This window comes from Ricinus communis, chromosome 8, assembly GCF_019578655.1.
Source record: "Ricinus communis isolate WT05 ecotype wild-type chromosome 8, ASM1957865v1, whole genome shotgun sequence".
Classification (NCBI taxonomy): domain Eukaryota; kingdom Viridiplantae; phylum Streptophyta; class Magnoliopsida; order Malpighiales; family Euphorbiaceae; genus Ricinus; species Ricinus communis.
In genome coordinates, this window is record NC_063263.1 from 5,283,511 (window position 1) to 5,308,551 (window position 25,041).

A 25,041-nucleotide genomic window follows, 5' to 3' on the forward strand; every position below is an offset into this window, starting at 1 on the left:
AGTGTACTTTATGAAAAATCATAATTGAATGAGTAAAATATTAAAATGAAGTTACCATATAATAAATATATAGCATTGATTAATTCGGTCATGTAATTGTCATTGGACCAGAGCTATTTGAATCCTTTTCTTTTCTTTTTTTAGTGAAATATCTGAATCCTTTCTTTTTAAGGCCTGGAATCTATGTGATTCTTCTTTTCCTATAAAGAGGTATTTAGCTTTTTGAAAGGTTATATCTTTATCTTTCCACTTAAGAACATTGACTGATAATGGCCCCGACTTAACTCGTCATCTTCCTGAAAGAAATTTGGACATATACGCTAAATTTTGAAATCGATTACGTATGTAATAATAGCACTGGTATGGTATCTCAACACAAATTGAAGAGAAATGCATGCCAGCCTCACTTCTATAAATAGGAAGATTATCTTCCCTCATTTTATCGCTAGAACTGGACTGGGCTAGTAGCAGCAGCAGAAGCAGCAGGAGTAGTTGAAGCCATGGCTTTGGGTGCTGAAAATCAAGCATGCTCAAATCTTAAGGGCAGGCAATCTCCAAACTCATCATTTTGTACTCGCATCGGTGTCCATGAACTCTATTCGCTTGAGGTAATTGCTTGATGTAATTGAATATTTCTTGAGTTTTTTGGCAAGTAATTCATCTCAGTAATGACAATAGCAAAGACTCTGTTAAAGTTCTCGCGCAAACATTTCACACACAGAGAAGGAATAGGATATCTACTTACACATTAGCCACATCGAGCAGCATCTCTGCACGTCTTTTCTTCTCTCCGTTTTCTTTCTTTCTTTTACTCGAAGCATATCCCCTTGCTTTCTGTCCATTTTCAACTTTAATTAACTTTGAATTTGAAAAGAGAATTTATTAAGGTCAGCCTCGTGCCCACTAAACTGGTAGTACAAAATCCTAGAAGAACATAAGAAAATCCTAAAAAATGTTACATATATATATAACTGTAGGATTACATATATGATTGTGTATTCTCAGACATATATATATATAGTTCGCCTTTACTTCTTTGCAGATGTGGAGGGCAGCAGTTACTGAACTAGTAGCATCCGCTACGTTTTTGTTTACGCTCTCCACAACTATTATTGCATGCTTGGAATCACACGAGACTAGTCCTAAACTTGTAATACCAGTCGTTGTCTTCCTTATTGCTTTCTTTTGGCTTTTGACGACTGTTCCTTTATCCGGAGGGTTCTTCAGCCCGACTTTCGCATTCATGGCAGCCCTAAGCGGTGTAATATCTTTCGTTCGTGCTCTCTTCTATTGCTTAGGACAATGTTTTGGTGCAATCATAGGTTATATGATATTGAAGAGTGTAATGGATCCCACTATAGCACATAAGTATGCCTTAGGTGGCTGCATGGTCAATGGAGGCGGGGAAGGAGTTAGCGCCGGAACAGCGTTGATGGTAGAGTTTTCCTGCACATTTTTGGTGCTATATGTTGCTATGACCATCATTTTGGATAAGAAGAAGTGCCAAGAACTGGGACTGACTATGGTTTGTGTAATAATATCGGGTGCCTATGCTGTATCAGTTTTTGTTTCGACTACGGTTACTGGGCGAATTGGATACGGTGGCGTGGGGCTGAACCCTGCGAGGTGCTTGGCTCCAGCACTTTTGCTGGGTGGCTCTTTATGGGATGGACACTGGGTGTTCTGGGTTGGGCCTATTTGTTCTTGCTCCGTTTATTATGTGTTTAGTCTACTGTTACCAAAACAGGGCTTTGTAAGAGCAGATGAACAGCAGCATCTTATTCAACTGGTTCGTTCTTCTTGTTTAGGATCCGAGTCTCCTGATTACTTCGAGGGGAAAGTTTAAGGAAATTCTTTATGGTATCAGGCTTCAATAAAATCTTCTCTTTCTTTTTTTCTTTTTCTTTTTACCAAGTTTCTGCTAGCACCCTGATTGTAGCACTCGAAGGTGTTCTGGAAGTTTGTATTTGTGTATAATACCAGAAGAGATTTCATTCACTAAAAAGATAAAGCATTTATATATTTTGTTTATACTTAAAACTCTTAAAAGAATTAGTCTATCGCAAAGGATGGATTTAACTAATTTCGAATCCTTAGGCTGAATAAATTCCTTTTATTTTGATTGTAAAATATTTCCTTATGATCGGAAAGAAAAGATGAATAATAAAACTACTATTATATTGTATTGGTAGGTGGAGAAAAAATAAGTATTATCCATGACTTGTAGGTGGGTACTAGATTAAGGACAGCAAAACTACTAAAATAGCAAATAGAGGAATCAGAGTTGGGTCATTTTGAATATTGAGTTTCAATCATTTCCAGATTGGATTGCTCGGCATTTATAATATATTAGTCGTTTATTTATGTATTTTACGGCTGTTATTATTATTTTAATTATAAAATTAAATTGATAAATATAAGTTAATAAAATACTCAATATTTAATATTAATTGATAATATATTAAAAATAATAGTAAATTAATTGTTTTTAAATGTCTTTTTTAATTTTTTTAAAATTTTAGTAGTACTATAATATAAAAATATTTTAAGAATATTTATTAATTAATTCTAGTATTATGTAAATTAATACTATCAATACAATTGATATTACTATTTTTAGGATTAGAAATTAATTTATTATTGAATATAATATTAAAAAAATAATTTTAGATTTTATTTTTTAAAATTAAATTTATTATCCAATTAAAAATAATTTATTAATTAATATAATATTAAAATATAATTAATATATTATTTTATATGATATAATTAGTATCGTTATACTGATTAAAAAACTATTTATTAGTTAATATAACATAAAGATATAACTAATACTCTATTTTTTTAGATTAGTCAGAATTTAATTAGAAATATAACTTATTAATCAATAAATTAATAAAAAAATTATAAAATTATACATCAGTTTGAATTTAATATGTCAAAAATAAATACACATATCAAAACAAAAAAATTTATATGTCAAAAATTAAACACATATGTCAAAAAAATTTCACATATCAGAAATTAATATATATAAATTATTTTATGTTAGAAATATTTAAAATTGAATTTTCCCAAATTAATCTTTTCTAAGTTGAGATATTTTCATGTTGGTGCATTTGGATTTAGTTCTTTTTGGATATAGGCCCTTTTGGGTTCAATTGCTTTAGAATTTAGGTATTTTCAGGTTTAGGTGCTTTGGGTCTTGATCCGATTCTCTTGACTTTCATTAGATAGGTTGCATTAGTATTAGATAGCTTATGACATATTTGGTCTCTAATGAAAAAAAAAGTGAATATTGATCATTTCTGCAGTATATATATATAAGCTCAAATTATCGTTTAGATTTTCGGTTCAAGTGGCTTTACATTTCACATTTAATTATTTGTTTGAAGTTATTGTCAGGTGTTGGAAAAGGCAAGTTTTGAATTTTTTCAATTTAATATAACAATTGTTTAAATTTTTATAAACCATTTTTCTTAATTTTACTTTTGGAAAAATATTAATTTACATTTTCTAAGAAATAATTTTTAAAACTCCAAAATTGATATAAAACAAAAATTGAGGTTAAAAAAATACTTTCCCAACCTTAATGTCAAACCCACAGTCTTCTTGGAATTAGGTTCTTTCAAGTTTAAAATAAAAATATGTTAACCAATAATATAATTTAATGAAATTTTTCTAAAAATCTAAATCTTTTAAAACATTATCATTTTAATTTATCCTTCCTGTCCAATTTATCCTACCTAGGATGTGATCTGGACAAATACATAATAAAATCTCAAAAAGGCACTATTTTTATTTTATTTTTCCCATCCACATCGTTAACCACTACCACCATTGGTGATTTTCTTTAACCGCCATCGTTACAGTGCCAAATGAAAACTACTAAAAATGGTCTTTAATTCATTATTAGATTCAATTTGATATGGTGATGACGGTGGTAAAAGAAACGGTGACGGTGTGTTTAAGCAGAATATATATTTAAATATTTAAATCTTACTTATTTAGTCATTTTAATATTTAATTTAATAAAAACTTAAATTTCATTTTTATAACTTATTAAAAATTTTAAATTTCTAATTTAACTTAATAAATACTTAAATTTTATTTTTTTATTAATTAAATGCAGCCACATATTAAAAATATTTAAATATTATAAAAATAAGTTGAATTATTTATTAAATTATATTAAAAGTTAGATATTAAAATGATTAAATGACAAAATTTAATGTAAAAGTATTTATTCGCTTTCTTTTTTTTTTTTTAGACAAAAAAAAGTAATAATGTTGGTGTCTTAATGGATTTGGTCCAAATTTACATGCCAAGTAAGCATGGCATATTAATAATAGCGAGATATTGCTTAATCATTGTTAAATATGGTTGACGGGAAATTAAGAAAAAAACTATATATGGTTTTACTTATTGATACTTCATTTTATGATAAAATTTTATTTGTTAATAATTTATTGTTAAATATACTAATGCTATTTATTAGCTTTTGATGTAGTGTTATATTTTTACAATTTTATATTTTAATTTCTTTTTTACTTTATATATATATATATATATTAGTGTCAAATTAATTCATTTAACTTTTCTTATATAATTATTTTTTTAGTAAAAAAAATAGATAACATATTATATTATCATATGGTAACACATGAATTAATACAATAAGAAAATAGATAACATATCATATAAATTTGAACTAAGTTTTATAAACGTTAATTAAATTATATAAATTTTTATTCACTTGCGAAAATTTTTATTATTAAACACTAAATGATGTAAATTAATAAGACAATAAAATATTATATAATGAATATAACAATTATATAATAAAATACTTTTATGTAATTCTAATCTATGTTTTGTAAATTTATAATAAATTATATAACTCTTACAGTTTGGAAACTTTTATCCTTATACATTATATGATATGGATATTACAATAAAACAAAAGATTTTATAACTAATATAGAAATTACATATTAAAATATTTCATTTATATTTAAATTAATTTTTATATATTTAAATTAAATCATATAATTATTTGATTAATCAAAAATTTTCTTGTCACACATTATATGCTATAAATTATTTAAAAGTCACATAATAAAACTTTTTATGTAAGCTATAATTAAGTTTTTTAAATTGTTAGAAATTATATACTCTTATAGTATATTATGAAAGTTTTATCATTGCACATTATACTCTATAAATAAATTAATATAATTAAAAATATAATATATTAAATTTTCTTATATATATTATATTTAATCAAGATTTTATTAATTTTTATTAATTTCTTGTTTATCTTCTCTTATCCAGGGTCATCTTTCTTAAAGTAATCATTAACATCCTTTTTAGATTTACAATATTGCATATACTCTTTGTCTTTATTTCAACTTTTTCACATGTAATTGATTGTTAAGCATGCCAAAGATTGATTATTTCAAAAATTTGCTATTGATGGAATAAATATAAATATGTGACCATTTTATTTTTAATTTAGATGATTATGCAGGTGATAAAGTGACTTAAACTATCTTAGATTCTTAACTAAACTGATACAGTTTCACACAAAGCTTATTAATAAGCTAAAAATTTAGGTAATAATGAGCTAAGGATGTAAATATAAGTTGTTATTATGAAGTTATGAGCTACGAATGTGAATATGAGCCATAGAGATCAAGCTAAGAGCTAAATTATTTAGCTAAGAGCAATGATGTAAAATACAAGTTGAAAAATAAGATGCAATAAATATAAGGTTGAAACAATAACTAAAAAGTTTCAGAAATTTAATTACATAAAATAATCAACATACAGATATAATTGAGTGTTGAGGAAGAGTTGAAAACTTTGATTATTCTGTAAACTAAAGCCGATGATTACTTGACTATACTAATTCTTTTTAATCTACGGATTGTTGTTCTAATATAAAAATAACTTGATTAATTTAAGAATAAAAAAATAAAGATAAAGTTTATACACTCTCGATCTATTTTGTATTTAATTGGTTGGGATTTACTAACTACGAGATTTTTGCCTATTTATAGGTTTTCATGGCTTGAGAGATGCTCTGATATATTTTTCATTTTTTGCTCTTTCTTTCTATTTTTCTCTCTTCTCCTCCATACTCATTTCTTATAAATCCACACATTTAATTAATTTTTAAGCTCAAAATCAACTGAAATAAAATTATAAAAAAAAAAGAAAAAAATTTACAGTGGGTGTCTTGTTAATGAGTTACTATTGAGTATAAAGAATTTTTAAATATTAGCGTTGCATGATTGTTCAAACTTCAAGGTAACTTTATATTTGCTTTTGCTTTTATGATTTTCTTTTCCTTGGAATAACCCCTTTTTCTTTTTGCTGTGCATGATTGAGGCTTCGTTTAGTAGTTGTTAAAAGCAATAATTATAAAAATAGTTTGTAAAATTTATTAAAATTTGACTATTAAATATTAATATTTTTAAAAATTATAATTAAGCGTATGAAACTAAAAATTATTTATTTAAATATATGGAACCAATCACCTGCATAAAAGAATTAGATAACTACAAAAATGATATGGGAACTCATTAAAATTTGATAATTATGTAATTAAATTTTTAAAATTTATAATTTAATATATAAATCTAGTAAATATTTGTGATTTAGTGTATATACCAGGTCAATAGCAATTATGAACATGTAATTTTAAAAAACATATTATCGATGATGAAAATCTTAATTACTAATATTTCTGCCGATGACATATATAGTATTATTTATATATCTTTATTTATCTTTGTAATTTTTATTATTCAAATAAAAGATTTACTTTTTTAAATATAAAATATTATCTTTTACCATAAAAATATAATACAAATTTCTATATAAAATTATTTTATATAATGATTAGTTCCACATACTTGAATATTAATAATTTTTAACTTTATATATTAAATCGTAATTATTAAAGTTTAAATTTTAGCAAGTTTGCTTACTACTTTTATAATTATCTTTAAAAGGAGATAATTATATAATATATAATCTGTTATTGACCTACTATATATACTTAATTGTAAATATTTACTAAATTCATATACCAAATTATAACTCTTAAAAGTTTAAACACTTAATCTTCTCAAGTTCACACGCTATTTTATAATGGATAAATCTTGATAGCTAAATTCTAGCCTGTTAGAGGTGTCTTATTTTATTAATTCTTGTGTATTAATAAAGATAATAAAGTCATTTACTTTTTCTTTTATTTTATAGAAACTATTATACCCTTTAGCTTAACAAATTTAATTAATATAAATATTTTATTCTCTTACTTTATTTAATCTATGTTACATTTTCAATAGAGTTCATTTAATTAACAATTCAATTTTCAATAAAAGAAGAATAAAGTTCATATTTATATATAATTATTTACATAAATTTATATTAATTCCTTTAAATTTAAAAAATACATTTTTAAGATTTTTAAAAAGTTATTCATATAAAGTTCAAACGTATATATAATTATTTACATAAATTTATATTAATTCCTTTAAATCTAATTAAATATTTTTAAATATTTACATGAAACTTTAATTAATAAAAATTGGAGTAAAAATGTTGCCATCAATCCCACATATAACATTGATATATTATCATGTATAATACTTACTATGCTTCTCTTTCTAAAAAAAATCCTATATATATATATATAAATTGTATTCTTAAATTTATTAAAAATATCAAATAAAAAATTTAATTAAAAATTAATCAAGAAAAGATAAAATATTATGATCTTACCATATTTGTAATTTTTTGTGGCTTTAAAATATATAATTATTTATCCTTAGAAGATATAATATTGACTATAATTATGCATGCTCTATATATCTCATAACAAATTAAATTTTTAATATTTCAATTTGCCGTATATAAATATATAGTAGTTATATATTAGTTTTAATTGCTAATTGATTTAACTAACTAATAATGTAATCATATAATTACTATTTGTTATTACCTTTTCATACTTGGAGCTAATTAAATCAATTGACTATAATATATCTATCTTATAGCTAAAGAATTGAATAGTGCCACAAATTTGAGATATCATAAAAAATCTCAACATATTTGCTACATATGATTAGTTTTTGTGACCGAGCAAAATTATATATAATTATGAAAAGTTAATTTTTATAGTTAATGTAATGATTTAGCTATATTTTGATTTTATAGTTAAGAAGTTGTGGTTATATACGATAATTGTTGGTTTTTTTTTCTTCCTTTGTTCTAATCAATGAAAATAAAGAAAAAGTTTAACAAATTTAAAGATCTTGGTTCGAATTCCATTTCACTTAACATTTTTCATCGTACTGATCGGTCCAAATTATGTATAGATATTTAAGGGTATTTTAGAGTTTTAATAGTATATTTCTATATATAAAATGGTGAAAATATGTGCTTTTACCTCACTTAAACTTAATTGTCTATTTTCAAGAATATTAGCAAAAAGAAGAAAACATGGAGTTAAAAAAAAACTTAATGGGACATGTTCGTGTCAAGGCTTAAGATTAAGATGCATGGACTGCTAATTACAAGGCCTAAGGGATATTTTAGTCATTTTGTATAATTATTAGGATTTATATTAAAAGTTATTTATGGGATATCATTTGGTAGAGATTAAGATACTTTAAGTCTTATATATTAGATAAACTTAAATTAGTATACTTATCTCTAGAGAGATTTATTTAGAGTAGAACTCTCCTCTACATATATCTCCACAAAAACCTAATGAAAAAAAAAAAAAGAAAAAGAAGGAAGAAATGAGGGGATTTTTCTCCTACCTGCTCTCTACACCTGCCACTATTATTCTCTCCATAATTCTCTATTTAGAGAAAGACTCTCCTCTATATACATCTCCACAAAAACCTAATAAAAAAAAAAGAAAAAGAATGAAGAAATAAGAGGATTTTTCTCCTACCTGCTCTCTGCACTTGCCACTATTATTCTCTCCATAATTCTCTACAGTTTTATAAATATTTTAATTTAGTTTTCTTTACTCTTTTTAGGATCTAAGGAGCTTTTCAAGAAGTGGAGACTGAGGACCAATCTTCTTTCTACTTGAAGGAATTCTTGATTTAGAGGGAGTTTTTACTTTTTTATGTTTTTCTATTTAATACCATAATCATTGGGTTAAATATGTTAGGCTAGTTTTTATTAGTGTTTAGTTTAGCCTTTTTACTTTTGTATGAACCTTGTTATTTATTTATTTAATGAATGTTATTTATTTATTTAATGAATGATTTCTTTACCTTCATATCTTTATTAGTTTCAGTTGTTATTATTAGTTAACCATCATATTAATTTAGCAATAGTAATTGTTATGAAAATCTTTAGGTTTAAAAGTATTAGAAACATCATCTTTACTTTAATCTATGTTGGTATAAGAAACCTAGGTTGCATCATTAGCGTGAGTGACTTAGGGAAAAAGGCACATCACCATCTCATTCATTAGATCTAGGCTTAAAGTAAAATAAGGAGATTACTAAGTAAATGGCTTGATTAAATACTATCTTTAGCATATAGTTTTAGATCATAAGCATTTGCATTTGCATTTGCATTGCATATTTATTTATTGTTTAGTTACTTTACTTTATGAATATTACCCTCCCAACATACTGATTTAGAGTGTTTAGATTTACTTTTATTGTTTTGTATTGATAATTAGTCCTTATAATAAGTGGCCTCGTAGTTCCTTGAAAGATCGACCTCATGGTGAACTTACCCTTACTATACGAACGGTTCCTGTACTTGCGAGTACTAAAAAATACATATCAAGTTTTCGCGTCGTTGCCCGAGAACTGTATCCAAATTTATTATATTGATTGATTATCAAAAGTGTCTTGTGTTTGTTAGTTTGTTTTGTGTTTTGTGATTTATTTTATTTATATTTTTTTATTTTATTTGTTTGTTTTGTGTTTTGTGATTTGTTATGTTTATGTGTTTTTGTTTTGTTTGTAAATTTTATTTTTAATTTTTTTTAATCTGAAATTTTCTTTTGTTTTGTATTCTTAGCAAAAAACAACTAGAAGAAGAAGAATCAACAGAAAAAGTTGATATCATGGCAAACCCACCAAGAGAAGTAGGAGCTGAAAGATGAATAACTATAAAAGAATATACATTACCTACAATTGGTAACATTACTTCATGCATAGTTCTAGGTGATGAATCTAGAAATTATGAACTAAAGAGCATTCATTTTAATATGCTTCCTTCATTTTATGGCATGCCTAGTAAGGATGAATTAACATTCATTAGAGAATTTTATACTATAGTTCATACTTTTCCATTATCCGAATTAAACGAGGATCAACTAAGAATTTAGGTGTTTCTCTTATTCATTGAAAGATAGAGCAAGGGCTTGGTTAATGACGTTGCCTCTTAATTCTTTGAGAAATTGGGATGAAATTTATCAAAAGTTTATGAGTAGATTTTACTCACAGCAAAAGACTAAAGAATTAAGAGGTGGAATTTCTAATTTTTATCAAAAGAATGCTGAATCTTTTCATGAAGCATGGAATCGCTTCAAATTACTTTTATTGCAATGCCCAAACCATGGATTCCCACTCCCAATAACTAATCAATCATTTTATTATGGGTTGGCACACCAATATTAATGTATGGTTGATAATGCAGCTGGGGGTGCTATGTTAGAAAGGACACCTTATGAGATTTATGACATTTTTGAGATGTTAGGAGCCAATTCTCAATAAAAGAGTGTGAGGACAAAGAAAGTAGAAGTAAATGAAGTGGTAGCTAATAGTGTGATGGCCATGCAATTGGCTGAATTAACTAAACAAGTTAAGATGCTTACTTTAATAAAAAAACTTACCAAATAATGAGGTATGTGGTATTTGTGGTATTTATGGTCATGGTGCTAATGTTTGTTCATCTTTTGATATGTGGTATTTGTGGTATTTATGGTCATGGTGCTAATGTTTGTTCATCTTTTGATAATTACAGAGGAAATATATATGACTAAACAAATTTGATGGATTCTTACCAACCTATGCATCCTATGAATGACCCTTATTCCAAAATATATAATACAGGTTGGAGAAACCATCTAAATTATTCTTAAAAATACAATGAACAAAATCCACTACAATTATTGAGAAATCAAAATCAACCTCATTACCAAGATCAATATTCTCAATTCCAAAGAGATTCTAATCCTTTACAATTATTGAGAAATCAAAATCAACCTCATTACCAAGATCAATATTCTCAATTCCAAAGAGATTCTAATAATCCTTTCTTTCAAGATCAAAAATAAAATCTTCGATCTAATGAACAAAGGAAGCCAAGTTTGGAAGAAATACTTCAATCATTTATGATGGCTTCTTATGATAGGATGGAGAGGAATGAGAAAAAGACAGATTCCATTGAGGCTTCACTGAAACTTTTAGAAGCTCAAATGGGACAAATTGTTGAAGAGCTCAATAAAGAGGAACTATCAAGTCAACCTGAATAAGCCAATTCCATTACTACTATTAGAAGAGGTGATATTGTCGATAATATTACTATGGGAACTGAAAGGAATTCTTCTTTTTATGCAGGTACACCTGAAAATGATGGATTAGTGCAAAGTAATGAGGAAAGCAAACAAAAGGAAGAAAAAGTAGAGCCTAATCTTAGGCTGGAGAATAAAGAAAAGGAAGCATTTTCTGGACCTGAATTTCATAAGGCAGCTTAGCCTTATAGACCACCTATTTCTTCTCTAAACCAACCCAAAAAGAGCAAAAAGGATGAATTTATTTTTTGAAAGTATTGAGATGCTCTCTAAAGTTAACTAATTTACCTTTGTTGGATGTTATCAGGAATAAGCCAGCTTATGCAAAAAAATTTGAATAGTTGAACACCAACAAAAGGCGATATGTGAACAATGAAAAAATACAAGTAGCAAGTGTAATGCTTCAACATTAATTGCCCCTTAAGATAAAGGATCTTGGTAGCTTCACCATTGATATTATAATAAGTAATAAAAAGCATACAAAAGCCATGTTAGATTTAGGAGCAAGCATCAACTTGATGCCTCATTCGATGTATGAACGACTTGGATTGGGAGAGTTGAAGCCTACCACTATGTCTCTACAATTTGCTGATAGATCGATAAAACAACCTAGAGGTATAGTGGATGACTTGCTAGTATAAGTAGGTAAGCTAATAATTCCAGTTGATTTTGTAGTACTTGACATAGAAAATACACCAACAAGGGATAAAGAGCAAACTATACTCCTTGGTAGACCTTTCATGGCAACTACTAGAACTGTGATTGATGTGCATGATAGAAAACTTACCGTGACAATTTTAGCAGAAACTATGGAACTTAAAGTATTTGATTCTCTAACTTTATCTCCTAAATCTACTATTAATAAGTGTTCATATAATTATTTAGACTTTATGAACAATTATATGATGATATTCCATTCTTAATTGACAAGAGCTATCATGACATTTTAGATGTTCGCATAAAAAGTATGAAGCCATACTTGAAAGAAATGGCTTATGACCAAGAGGTGGAGTGCGCGGATGAACGCCCACCATGAGCATAATCAGGAATGTCTAGCTATAGACAATAAACTTAGCAATCGTATTTTTATTTGTATGCATTTAAGTTTTTTCTCTAACTTATTTATTTATTAATTTCATTGATTTATTTTCTGTTTACCTTGTATGCTTATGTTTAATCCCCAAAAAGCAATATATCTCCATGAGAAGCAATTAAAAAAAATTGAGCAAGCCACGTTGCGGCAACGAATTTTCACACGGGCCCGTAGCAAAGGCACGACAGAAATGACATGGGCCCGCAGCAGTCAAGCAGCCGCAGGTCGCGGGACACTCTGCGAGGAAGCGGTAGTGGCGCCCAGGCACGGAGGGGCCGCGAAGAGGCCAACCGCGACCTTGCGGGCCACACGCCCGTAGTGTAGGCAGGCAATGCGCGCACGGGCCTGCAGCAGAGGCAGGCAACGCGCATGAACGGGACCTCAGCATTGGCAGGTAGCGCATGAATGGGTCCACAGCGAGAGGCGGGGCAGCGGCTCGCAACATCGGCGGCCCAAGAATGAGCATAGGCATGCAGTGTGCATGAACGGGTCCCTAGTGTGGCGCGCAACAACGACAAGTCGCGAAAAGAAAAGAAAAAGAAAAAAAAAATTGAGCAAAAATTAAAATAATTAAATCCAAGAAATTGGGATTGATTATGAATTATATTTAGTTAAAATACCCTCTTTTAAAATTAAATATATATTCATCTCCTCCACATAAATAGTCATATCATTGATTTAGAACTTTATTTTAAATTTTATTCTAAAATTTATATTTATTTATTAGGATCTAACTTTTAATTATTTTAGGATTTAATCTTTCTAGTATATTTAGGATAGTTTATTATTTTTAATTTTTTATTATTATTCTTTATTTCTTTTATACTTATCAATGATGTGTGTTTCAGTGTGCTTCTAAGGTTTAGATGGTTGGAGATTGGCATTCAAGTTCATGGCTTACTATACATTGCAAAATTCTAGGAAAATATTCTATCTTTTTCCTCTCTTTTTGTTCTTTATTTTATATATGTAATGATATTGAGGAAAATGCCAAATTTAAATGTGGGAGAGGGAAATATAATATTTCTTCGATTAAACTTTATACGTCATATGCCATGAGAATTAGCAACTTTGGTTAATCTTTTGCAAAATTTTAAATTTTTCCACTCAGCTTTTTTTTTTTTATTATTATTCTATATAAGAGTAGATGAAAGAATGCTATTATGTTAAGATTCTTAAATCCTTGAGTTAGTTTTTAATATGTATAATGTGTACTCATGAGTTATTTGCACTTAAATGATCAAGTGTTCATCTTTTGCATATGGACATGATGAGTAGTTTAGCAACATTTGACATGGGTATGATTAGAAGTGTATGATTTAGGTTATTATTTCCTTGTTATTAAATTGGCTTACCTAAGTTTGTGAAATATGATATGGGCAAGTTAAAGCTCTAAGTGATATAATTCTACTTCGCTAATTTTGATTGCTTAGTAACTAGGGATCTTCATGGCCAATGTTGATTTTCGCATTAAAAGGCAATTGAGATTATGAGTATGCAAAGCATCTTAATATATGTTTTGTTGAGTAACCAGGTGCATTCATTACCCATGTTTGTATTTGCGTAAAAAGGCATAACATCTCAGAAAAAAAAAAAATACCCCAAGTATCAAAAATTAAAATCCAAGGGGTGTAAATAAAAGAAAAGAAAGTATAAGAGCTTCAAAATAAATAATAAATGCCTATTGATCTCTTGTTTTTAAATGAAGGTTTTGCCTTTTTGGATAGGGTTATGATAATTTGGATTATGCATCATATTTGTATCCTTTGAAGATGAGTTAGACTATTTGTTGTGAAACATGTGTGAAGGATTGGATGCTTGAGTGTTTTGATTAACAATGATTGAGTTTATATTTTTAAAGAAAATTATTATGATTCAAGTGTACTTGGGTTGACATAATTTTTGTATTAGTGAGATTTTTTTGAATAATATCTTTAAGCTGAGTATGGATGTTCTTCATGATTTTTGCAAAAGTTAATTCTCAGTTGCTATTTACTTAAGGACAAGTAAAAGTTTAAATGTGGGGGTATTTGATTGGTCCAAATTATGTATAGATATTTAAGGGTATTTTAGAGGTTTAATGATATATTTCTATATATAAAATGGTGAAAATATGTATTTTTACCTCACTTAACCTTAATTATCTATTTTCAGGAATGGAGCTAAAAGAAGCTTAATGGGACATGTTCATGTCAAGGCTTAAGATTAAGACGTATGGACTGCTTATTACAAGGCCCAAGGGATATTTTAGTCATTTTGTATAATTACTAGGATTTATATTAAGAGTTATTTATGAGATAGTATTTGGTTGAGATTAAGATACTTTAAGTCTTATCTATTAGATAGACTAATATTAGTATACTTATCTCTAGAGAGATTTATTTAGAGGAGGACTCTCCTCTATATATATCTCTACAAAAACCTAATGAAAAAAAAAAGAAGGAAGAAGGAGGGGAGTTTTCTCCTACCTGCTCTCTATACCTGCCACCATTAGTCTCTCCATAATTCTCTACAGTTTTATAAACATTTTAGTTTAGTTTTCATTACTCTTTTTAGGATCTAAGAAGCTTTTCAAGAAGTGGAGACTGAGGACCAATCTTCTTCATACTTGAAGGAATTCTTGATCTAGAGGGAGTTTTTACTTTTTTTATGTCTTTCTATTTAATACCATGATCATTGGGTTAAATATGTTAGGCTAGTTTTTATAAGTGTTTAGTTTAGTCTTTTTACTTTTGTATGAACATTGTTATTTATTTATTTAATGAATGATTTCTTTACCTTCATATCTTTATTAGTTTCAGTTGTTATTGTTAGTTAACCATCATATTAATTTAGCAATAGTAATTGTTATGAAAATCTTTAGGTTTAAAAGTATTAGAAACATCATCTTTACTTTAATCTATATTGGTATAAGAAACCTAGGTTGCATCATTAGCTTGAATGACTTAAGGAAAAAGGCACATCACCATCTCATTCATTAGATCTAGGCTTAAAGTAAAACAAGGAGATTACTAAGTAAATAGCTAGATTAAATATTATCTTTAGCATATAGTTTTAGATCATAAGCATTTGCATTTGTATTGCATATTTATTTATTGTTTAGTTACTTTACTTTATGAATATTACCCTTTCAACATACTGATTTAGAGTGTTTATATTTACTTTTATTATTTTATTTTAATAATTAGTCTTTATAATAAGTGGCCTAATAGTTCCTTGAGAGATGGACCTCGTGGTGAACTTACCCTACTATAGGAACGGTTCGTGCACTTGCAAGTACTAAAAAAGACATATCACGTACCATAATCGATATTATTCATGTATAACCATTCTAAATTGATTCAATTCTCACAGAAAAATACTTATTATATGCCATCATAGTAGAAAAATAATTGAAAAAAATGATTTAATATCATACTACAATTAATTGACTACAAGTTCAGTAATTCATTAACGAACAATATTAATATAGTAAACACTCTAACTAAAACTTTAATGCATAATACCTTCTATAGAGAAGATAAAATTTTAAAAACATTATTAAAAAGGTTAAAATGAATGATTCATGTAATAGAATTGGAGTTCCATTAATAGTTCAATTAAAACAGTAATTCATTAACGAACAATATTAATATAGTAAACACTCTAACTAAAACTTTAATGCATAATACCTTCTATAGAGAAGATAAACTTTTAAAAACATTATTAAAAAGGTTAAAATGAATGATTCATGTAATAGAATTGGAGTTCCATTAATAGTTCAATTAAAGCGATAATTCATTAACGAACAATATTAATATAGTAAACACTCTAACTAAAACTTTAATGCATAATACCTTCTATGAGAAGATAAAATTTTAAAAACATTATTAAAAGGTTAAAATGAATGATTCATGTAATAGAATTGGAGTTCCATTAATAGTTCAATTAAAACAGTAATTCATTAACGAACAATATTAATATAGTAAACACTCTAACTAAAACTTTAATGCATAATACCTTCTATAGAGAAGATAAAATTTTAAAAACATTATTAAAAAGGTTAAAATGAATGATTCATGTAATAGAATTGGAGTTCCATTAATAGTTCAATTAAAACAGTAATTCATTAACGAACAATATTAATATAGTAAACACTCTAACTAAAACTTTAATGCATAATACCTTCTATGAGAAGATAAAATTTTAAAAACATTATTAAAAAGGTTAAAATGAATGATTCATGTAATAGAATTGGAGTTCCATTAATAGTTCAATTAAAACAGTAATTCATTAACGAACAATATTAATATAGTAAACACTCTAACTAAAACTTTAATGCATAATACCTTCTATAGAGAAGATAAAATTTTAAAAACATTATTAAAAAGGTTAAAATGAATGATTCATGTAATAGAATTGGAGTTCCATTAATAGTTCAATTAAAACAGTAATTCATTAACGAACAATATTAATATAGTAAACACTCTAACTAAAACTTTAATGCATAATACCTTCTATAGAGAAGATAAAATTTTAAAAACATTATTAAAAAGGTTAAAATGAATGATTCATGTAATAGAATTGGAGTTCCATTAATAGTTCAATTAAAACAGTAATTCATTAACGAACAATATTAATATAGTAAACACTCTAACTAAAACTTTAATGCATAATACCTTCTATAGAGAAGATAAAATTTTAAAAACATTATTAAAAAGGTTAAAATGAATGATTCATGTAATAGAATTGGAGTTCCATTAATAGTTCAATTAAAACAGTAATTCATTAACGAACAATATTAATATAGTAAACACTCTAACTAAAACTTTAATGCATAATACCTTCTATAGAGAAGATAAAATTTTAAAAACATTATTAAAAAGGTTAAAATGAATGATTCATGTAATAGAATTGGAGTTCCATTAATAGTTCAATTAAAACTATCAAGTATAGGCCAATATTTTCATGGAAAAAAATATAAAATTGATGTGCATAGCATTACCAGCAAGTGCTATTTTCTTATAAAAAAATTATTGAGATAATATTAATAGTTTAGATGCTTATTATAGCATTCTTAAGAGGCTATATTTTATCTTCTAAATAAATAGCATGAGTGTAATATTTATCATACATTATTATAGATACTACTGAACATGATTTGATATCAATATGATACTATAGCAAAAATAGTAAATATTTTTTATCTAAATAAAAAATATAAATAATGTATCACATATTACTTGTTCATAACATAATAATACATCAATATTATATGTAGGATTGATAGCAACGTTTTTACTCCTCATTTTAGTAATTTTAGTTTCATGCAAATATTAAAAAATTTATATTTAATTTGAAGGAATTAACATAAATTTATATAATAATTAATTATAAATTTGAACCTCATTTTATGTTTGATTGCAACTGGTATCCAGACTCTGGAGCTTCTAATCACGTTACAGCTGAAGCAACTAATCTAGTTTAGAGTGCTCATTATCCTGGCCCTCAAAAAGTGCAAGTTGGTGATGGAACAGGTTTGCCCATTTACAGTGTTGGATTATCTACTTTTATTTCTCCTTTTAGTTCCAAAGTTCTTTCTTTAAAACATTTACTTCATGTTCCTACAATTACTAAAAAATCTTATTAGTGTATTCTTTGAGTTTCATCCGGACTTTTATTTTGTCAAGGATATGAATTCCAAGGCTATTCTCATGAAAAGGAACGTTAAGGATGGCTCATATGCATTTGAAGCTTCTTATATGCATTTTCATCAGCTCCTAAAGTTCTGTCTTCTAATTTTTGTGTTGATAGTCATAAAGGTGATACATGTATTGCCAAATCTTGCTTCATAAATTCCTTGACTCAGTGCACTGGAAATAAAGGTGTTACTACTTGTACTCAATCTGAAATGAATAATTCTGTTATTGATTTTTGGCACAATAGGCTTGGCCATCCATCGGTTTCTTCTATTAAGAGTGTACTAGCACATTGTGCTATTCCTAATGCTAATAAACTGCAATCTTATTTTTGTTCAGCTTGCTGTCTTGGCAAGATTCATATGCTTCCCTTTCCATCTTCATCTTTTACAGATACTGTTCCTTTAGCTCTTGTGCATTATGATCTATGGGGCCCTTCACCAATTAAATCTAGTAGTGGTATTCATATTATATCTCCTTTATTGATGCATTTTCCAGGTTTACTTGGGTTTATATGTTAAGAAACAAGTCTGAAGCATTTCAGACCTTCTTGAACTTTTAGAAAATGGTTGAGTTACATAAAATTTCTAGCTGTCCTTATAGAATATCTTTTAGAACCTGGCATTATTCATAAAATTTCTTGTCCTTACACCCAAGAATAGAATGGTCTTGCTGAAAGGAAGCACAAAACCATTGTTGAACATGGTCTAGCTATCCTTGCTAAGTCCAAAGTTCTTTTAACATACTTGGATGAAGCCTTTAGAACCATTGTTTCTCTATTTAACAGATTACCATCAATAGCATTTCATGGTAAGTCACCTCTTGAAATTTTGTTCAAGACCAAACCTGACTATACTTTTATGGAAGTCTTTGGTTGCACGTGTTATCCCAAAGTTCGACCTTATAATAAGCATAAGCTGGAATTTAATAGTACACCCTGCACATTTCTTGGTTACAGTTTGAATCTTAAGGGATATAAGTATTTGGACCCTACTGGAAGGCTCTATGTCTCTTGAGATGTCATCTTGGATGAGTATTCCTTTCCTTTTCACTCCACTTCTCTCTGTTCTTCTATTCCTTCTGGTCCTTTTGCTTCCTCTTTTCTTCCAAGTGCATCACCACCTCTTCTCTCCAATGCTTTCTCTTTTACTGCTCAACATAATCCAACTTGTGAATTAAGCTCACTTGGTCTCTCACCTCCTAGCATTTATATTCATGGTCCTGATAGTGACATTCCTTCTAGAAATGGTTCTTCTTTTGTTTCAGGTTCTAGTCCAGCTGTTGACGTTGACACAGTTTCTGCTCCACTATCAACCCTACTCCAAAAGGTCCTTTTGTGAATGCCCATCTAATGACTACTCGAGCTAAGTTTGGAATTTACAAGCCCAAAATATTATTAGTTGCTGTTAAAGAACCTATATCAGTTGCATATGCTCTATCTGAACCTGAATGGCAGAAAGCTATGCATGTAGAATATCAAGTTCTTCTCAATAATCACACCAGTCTTTAGTGTCTCTACTAGCTGGAAGACGCCCTATCGGCTATAAATGGGTCTTCAAGGTGAAAGAAAATCTTGATGGTACCATCGCCAAGTATAAAGCTAGGCTGGTTGCTAAGGGGTTTCACTAGCAGCCAAGTTTTGACTTTATTGAGACTTTTAGTCCAATAGTTAAGTCCACTATCGTTAGAGTTGTTTTGACAGTTGCCTTGAAGAATGGTTGGTTTATTCAGCAACTTGATGTCAATAATGCTTTTCGCAATGGAGAATTGCAGGAGTAGGTGTATATGCAGCAACCTCAAGGTTTTGTTGATGATGTCTATCCTCCACGTGTGTAAATTGCATAAAGCCTTGTATGGGCTTAAGCAGGCCACAAGAGAGTGGTTTGCTAAACTTCACAGTGCCTTGATTCAGTGTGGTTTCAAGTCTGCTAGGTCCGACCAATCTCTGTTTATTAGACTCACTCCTCAGCATGTTACCTACATCCTAGTGTATGTAAATGACATTTTAATTACTGGCAGCAGTTGTTTTGAGATTAAAAGGCTAGTTCAATAAGTTAATACTTTTTTTCTCTGAAGGACCTGGGGAAGTTAGTTATTTTCTTGGAATCCATGAGAATTACAGAGCTAAGGGAATACATTTGTACCAGTCTAAGTACATTACAGATTTGTTGCAAAAAATGAAAATGCTTTATGTTAAGAGGATTAATACTCCTATGGTCAGTGGTCTTAAGTTGAGTTCGTAAGGTTTTGAACCAGTTGAAAATATTCATCTCTATAGGAGCACAGTTGGTGCCTTGCAGTATGTAACAATTACAAGACTTAAAATAGCCTTTAGTGTAAATAAAGTTTGTCAGTTCATGAAGAATCCCTAAGAGGAGCACTGGCGATCTGTAAAGAGAATTCTTAGGTATCTAAAAGATATCATTCAATATGGATTGCATCTCAAGAAGTCTACACATCTTGATATTGTGAGCTTTAGTGATGCTAATTGGGCTTCGGACCCTAATGATAAAAAATCCACCTCTAGTTCCTGTGTTTTTCTTGGTGACAACTTGATTTCATGGACCTCTCACAAACAACCAACCGTTTCAAGGTCCAGTACAGAAGCTGAATATAGAAGTGTAAACAATTTTGCTGCTGAATTAACTTGGATCAAGTCATTATTGACTGAATTACAGGTTCCAGTTTATAGATCCCTAGTAATCTGGTGTGACAGTCTCAGCACAGTCTTGCTCTCTGCCAATCCTCTGCTTCATGCTCGCTCAAAAATGTTTTAGCTTGATCTGTATTTTTTCAAAGACAAGGTTGGCAACAAGGAATTGGATATTGGGCATGTTCCCTCCTCAATACAACTTGTTGATGTCTTTACGAAGGCCATATCCAATCAAGGGCTCTCTGCTACAGGACACAAACTTAGAGTAGAAAATCTTTTTACCCTAGGTTCGAGGGTGGCTGTTAGGAATTATAGTAGCTCAAGTGGTTAGTGTGTGTTAGTTGTGCTAAGCACAACAGCTTGTATTGTATGGGACACGTGTTCTTTCTCAATGGGCTTTGTTAGCTAGAAGTTAGTCAAAGCTATTTATATAGTTATAAACTGTTATTAGTCATTAATTACAACAAAATACTTTTATCACCTCAATTCCCTCTTTTTAGGGTGTCTACTTTTCTCTAAATCATATTAGTAGCAACATGGAAGGCGAATTTGCTAGAAATTCTATACAAGTTTATATAAAAAAGAGAAATAGCTAAAAGAGATTTTGATAAAATAATTGATGATTTTGCTAGATAAAAGAGTGATATATATGCATAAATTTAGAATGAAAAAAGTATAAAATTTATTTTTATATTTATATTTGCCTTATGTAATAAATATATAGAAAATTTTTTATTTAGGCTTGGTCTATACACCACAACTAATAACTAATAAGAGAGTAATAAATATGTACGAGCATTTTACACTTTGATATTAAATAACTGACACATATTGCATTATTTAAAACTAATGAATACATATGAATCATTTATCGTTTTGATATATAAGTGGCGACTTATACTAAATTTAGACAAAAAATTTCTAAAAACATGTATAATTTTATTTTATTTAAGATTCTAAAAGTGATCAAATTTAAACTTTCAGGTATGGTTATCATTTTGACAACTTTAGAATTATTTTATGTGTTGCTTTATAAAAGTTTATTACATGCTTTCAAATTATTTAAATGACTACAAGTTATTTTGTTTTGTAAGTTCAAGAATTCAGAAGGTGGAGGAGCATTATTTCTCTATTTAACAAACTTAGATTTAATTTATGTATGGTGCTTTATAAAAGTCTAACTGGTTATATGTTGCAATGGATCTCGACTAGATCACTTGTCCTCCATGGTGGCCAACAAGATAAGACAATGTTAAGTAGACAAGCATACTCATATTTCTTTAGGTAAGATACTAAAAATTGAGTTGAATAAATATGAAGCTAGAATTGATTCTTCTGAAAAGGTAACCATAATCATAAATTCATAATTACAAGTTATTTGATCTAATTAATCAATTTTACCATCAATCAAAGTTAAAATATATGCATAATTATTGTGAGAAAGAGTAAGGCTACCTCATGGGTGTAATAATGTGTTACAATATCACCAATTCATCGTTTCACTATACTATCTATTAGCAGCAATAAAACAAAATAACAAAAAGGCATGAAATAAAACATTAAATAAATAGCAAAACGACATGAAATAGACATATACACATATATAAAATGGAAAAGTACAAACATATAGTAGTATTTCTTTTAATAAAGAAAATAAGTGCTTTAATTCTATCAATTTAGATAGACTTTCTTTGCAATGGCTAGATCTCCCAAAGATGTAGCTAAAACAACATTTACTACATTTAACTAGTTAATTATTACCTAGAGAGAGAGCTAAACAGATTTACTGTTAATAGGGTTTATTAATGTCTGCACTTTATAGCTTTACTGATAAATAATTTTACGCAGTATTTGGCTGAAATCTATAAGATTTATATACTTTAAATAGAATGAAAATTAAATTAATATTTTATATAATCAAATTTGTGTAAAATTTATTATAGCTAAACTAATTCTAACAAAATATATATAATTTCTAAATGAATTTCACATTAATAAGTCCATATAATTCATAACATCAAAATATTTATTTCAACTTTATTATTTTTATTTTATTTTCTCTTTCATATATTTTTAAACAACATAAATATTTTTTTATAGATTTCAATCAATATTTATAGTTGTTTCTCAATTCCATATCTAATACAGAGCCGGACACGAGAGTTTCTTCTCATTTAGCTTCTCGTGAATGAAATGTGTTTATATGCATTTGATGAATAATATACTAAATTATGGGATTCTTTGAGATTTCACTTAATTTATTTACTTAATCTAATTTATTTCTAATCTATTTATTAAATTATTTTCTATTTTATTAGATTATTAGAATAGAAACAGAAATTAGTAATATATATATATATATAATTTTATTATAATTATAATATCATATCGCTAAAATTTAGAAACTCAATAATCCAAAAAATTTCACAGACGAATATTTATTCTTTTAGTATTTATTTTATTTATTTTGTATGATTCTTAGAATAAGTGAATTGTCATTTGGTTCATTTCGCAATCCTCTAATAAATTATTAAGATTTATTTTCTATAAAATCTTATATATTTACAAGTTAGCGTCAGCTATAATTAGAGATAAAACATTTATTGTTAATCGGATTTATTAATATCTGAACTCAAAATTTTACAGTTTCACAATTGGGTTACAGCTAATTAATGGAGAGAGTTAAAAATTAATAGACATGAAGTTATCGTTGTTAATTATGTTTCTTTCTTGAGTTTGTGGAATTCTTATGCTACGATTCCTAGCCTCCTATATAATATGAAAGATGGTCCCGTGTGGTGTATTAAGATGGATCATCACTGCTATCTTTCATTTATTAATTTGTCTCATTTCTCAATTAAAATTGGCCAACGTGCCCTTTAAGTTTATATGGTCCACGTAAGAAAGTGGCCATTGCATTGCCCTTTAATAGTGGATCCCCTCAACGACGTGACCTTTCAAAGCAAAACGCTCTATTCTTTTTTGTTTTATTTTTATTTATTTTTTGTATTTTAGCATTATGAGACGTTCTTGTCTCATTAAATAAAAATTGTCACTTTCTTGTCCCGAAGAAAGCGGCTTTTCTTTTGAAAAATTAAAAAAAAAAAAAAAAAAAAAAAAAAAGAGAATGTGACACTTTCCTAGCCTGTTCTTGACTGAAACAAGAAGTGAAGAAATGACCTTCTCCAAGGTTAATCATTTGCTTGCTTATTTGCTTGTTCTGAAGAAACTTTTAGTAGCTTTAATTTACTACGCTATTTACAAATATTATTTAATAGATATAATTTTTATAATTAATTAAATTATATATTACCATTAATTATTTTTTATTTTAAAACAATAATCGATATAAATGTTATATTTAATAAATATAAGTTAATGTATAATTAATTATATCTAAAAGTAACGTAACTAAGAGTTTTCCATTTATTAAGATAAAATAAAATCATAATTTTCAGAGTGATGCAAGATATACTGAAGTGAAGAAGAATCTTCTGAAATGAGGTTTTTGAGCTGATGATGTTGCGGGAACATGACTATGAATATGTAATTTGTCTTGAAAGATGAGGAAGAATAGAATTAGGATTTTGATGCTTGTTTTCTTTTCTTTTTTATTTAATTATTTATTTTGGATAGAAGGATCAATGGCTTTATTAGCATTTGCTTTAGTATCCGTCAACTAACACGTTCTTCAGTTACTACTATTGGTGCAATGCAAGCAAGTAAGCAAACCCACTACTTTCAGAGATCAAAATCAGTACAACTTTCTGGGTTCTAATCAATTCAATAGGCCTGAAATGCTAATCCCTCTTTCCCTATATGTGATGGTGGTGCTAATGAGATATCAGCTTTAACTGAGATGCCTACCTTGTTATCTAATAATTATATACACTACTTTTGACAAGTTTAATTTCTGAAATTATCATTTTGAGAGATAAGTTTTCAATTAAGAAAAAAAAGAATTAATAGGAAGCTCTATTTCCAATTTATATGGTCAGGTAAAGTAATTAACGAAATAACGGATGAAAAGTTATAAAACTAGAGTAATTAT

At 27.9% G+C, this 25,041-nt stretch overlaps 1 protein-coding gene and 1 non-coding gene across 3 annotated transcripts; one reads left to right on the plus strand and one right to left on the minus strand.

Annotated features, from left to right (window-relative positions):
* The first annotated feature begins 292 nt into the window (after nucleotides 1–292).
* Nucleotides 293–1,898, plus strand: LOC8278126 (probable aquaporin PIP2-6). 2 transcript variants are annotated; one of them, XM_015728329.3, is made up of 2 exons: nucleotides 293–608; nucleotides 1,022–1,898. In XM_015728329.3, the coding sequence occupies exons 1-2, from the start codon at nucleotides 501–503 to the stop codon at nucleotides 1,844–1,846; spliced, it is 933 nt and encodes a 310-aa protein (XP_015583815.1). In that variant the 5' UTR covers nucleotides 293–500; the 3' UTR covers nucleotides 1,847–1,898. The 2 variants fall into 2 exon arrangements, with proteins under 2 accessions (XP_015583815.1, XP_002534077.1); XM_002534031.4 differs by having other exon boundaries at nucleotides 316–608; nucleotides 1,043–1,898.
* An 8,609-nt stretch (nucleotides 1,899–10,507) lies between these two features.
* LOC112536969 lies at nucleotides 10,508–10,615 on the minus strand. The gene has a single exon (XR_003080892.1). It is a non-coding gene; the product is annotated as a small nucleolar RNA R71 (small nucleolar RNA).
* Nucleotides 10,616–25,041: the final 14,426 nt, after the last annotated feature.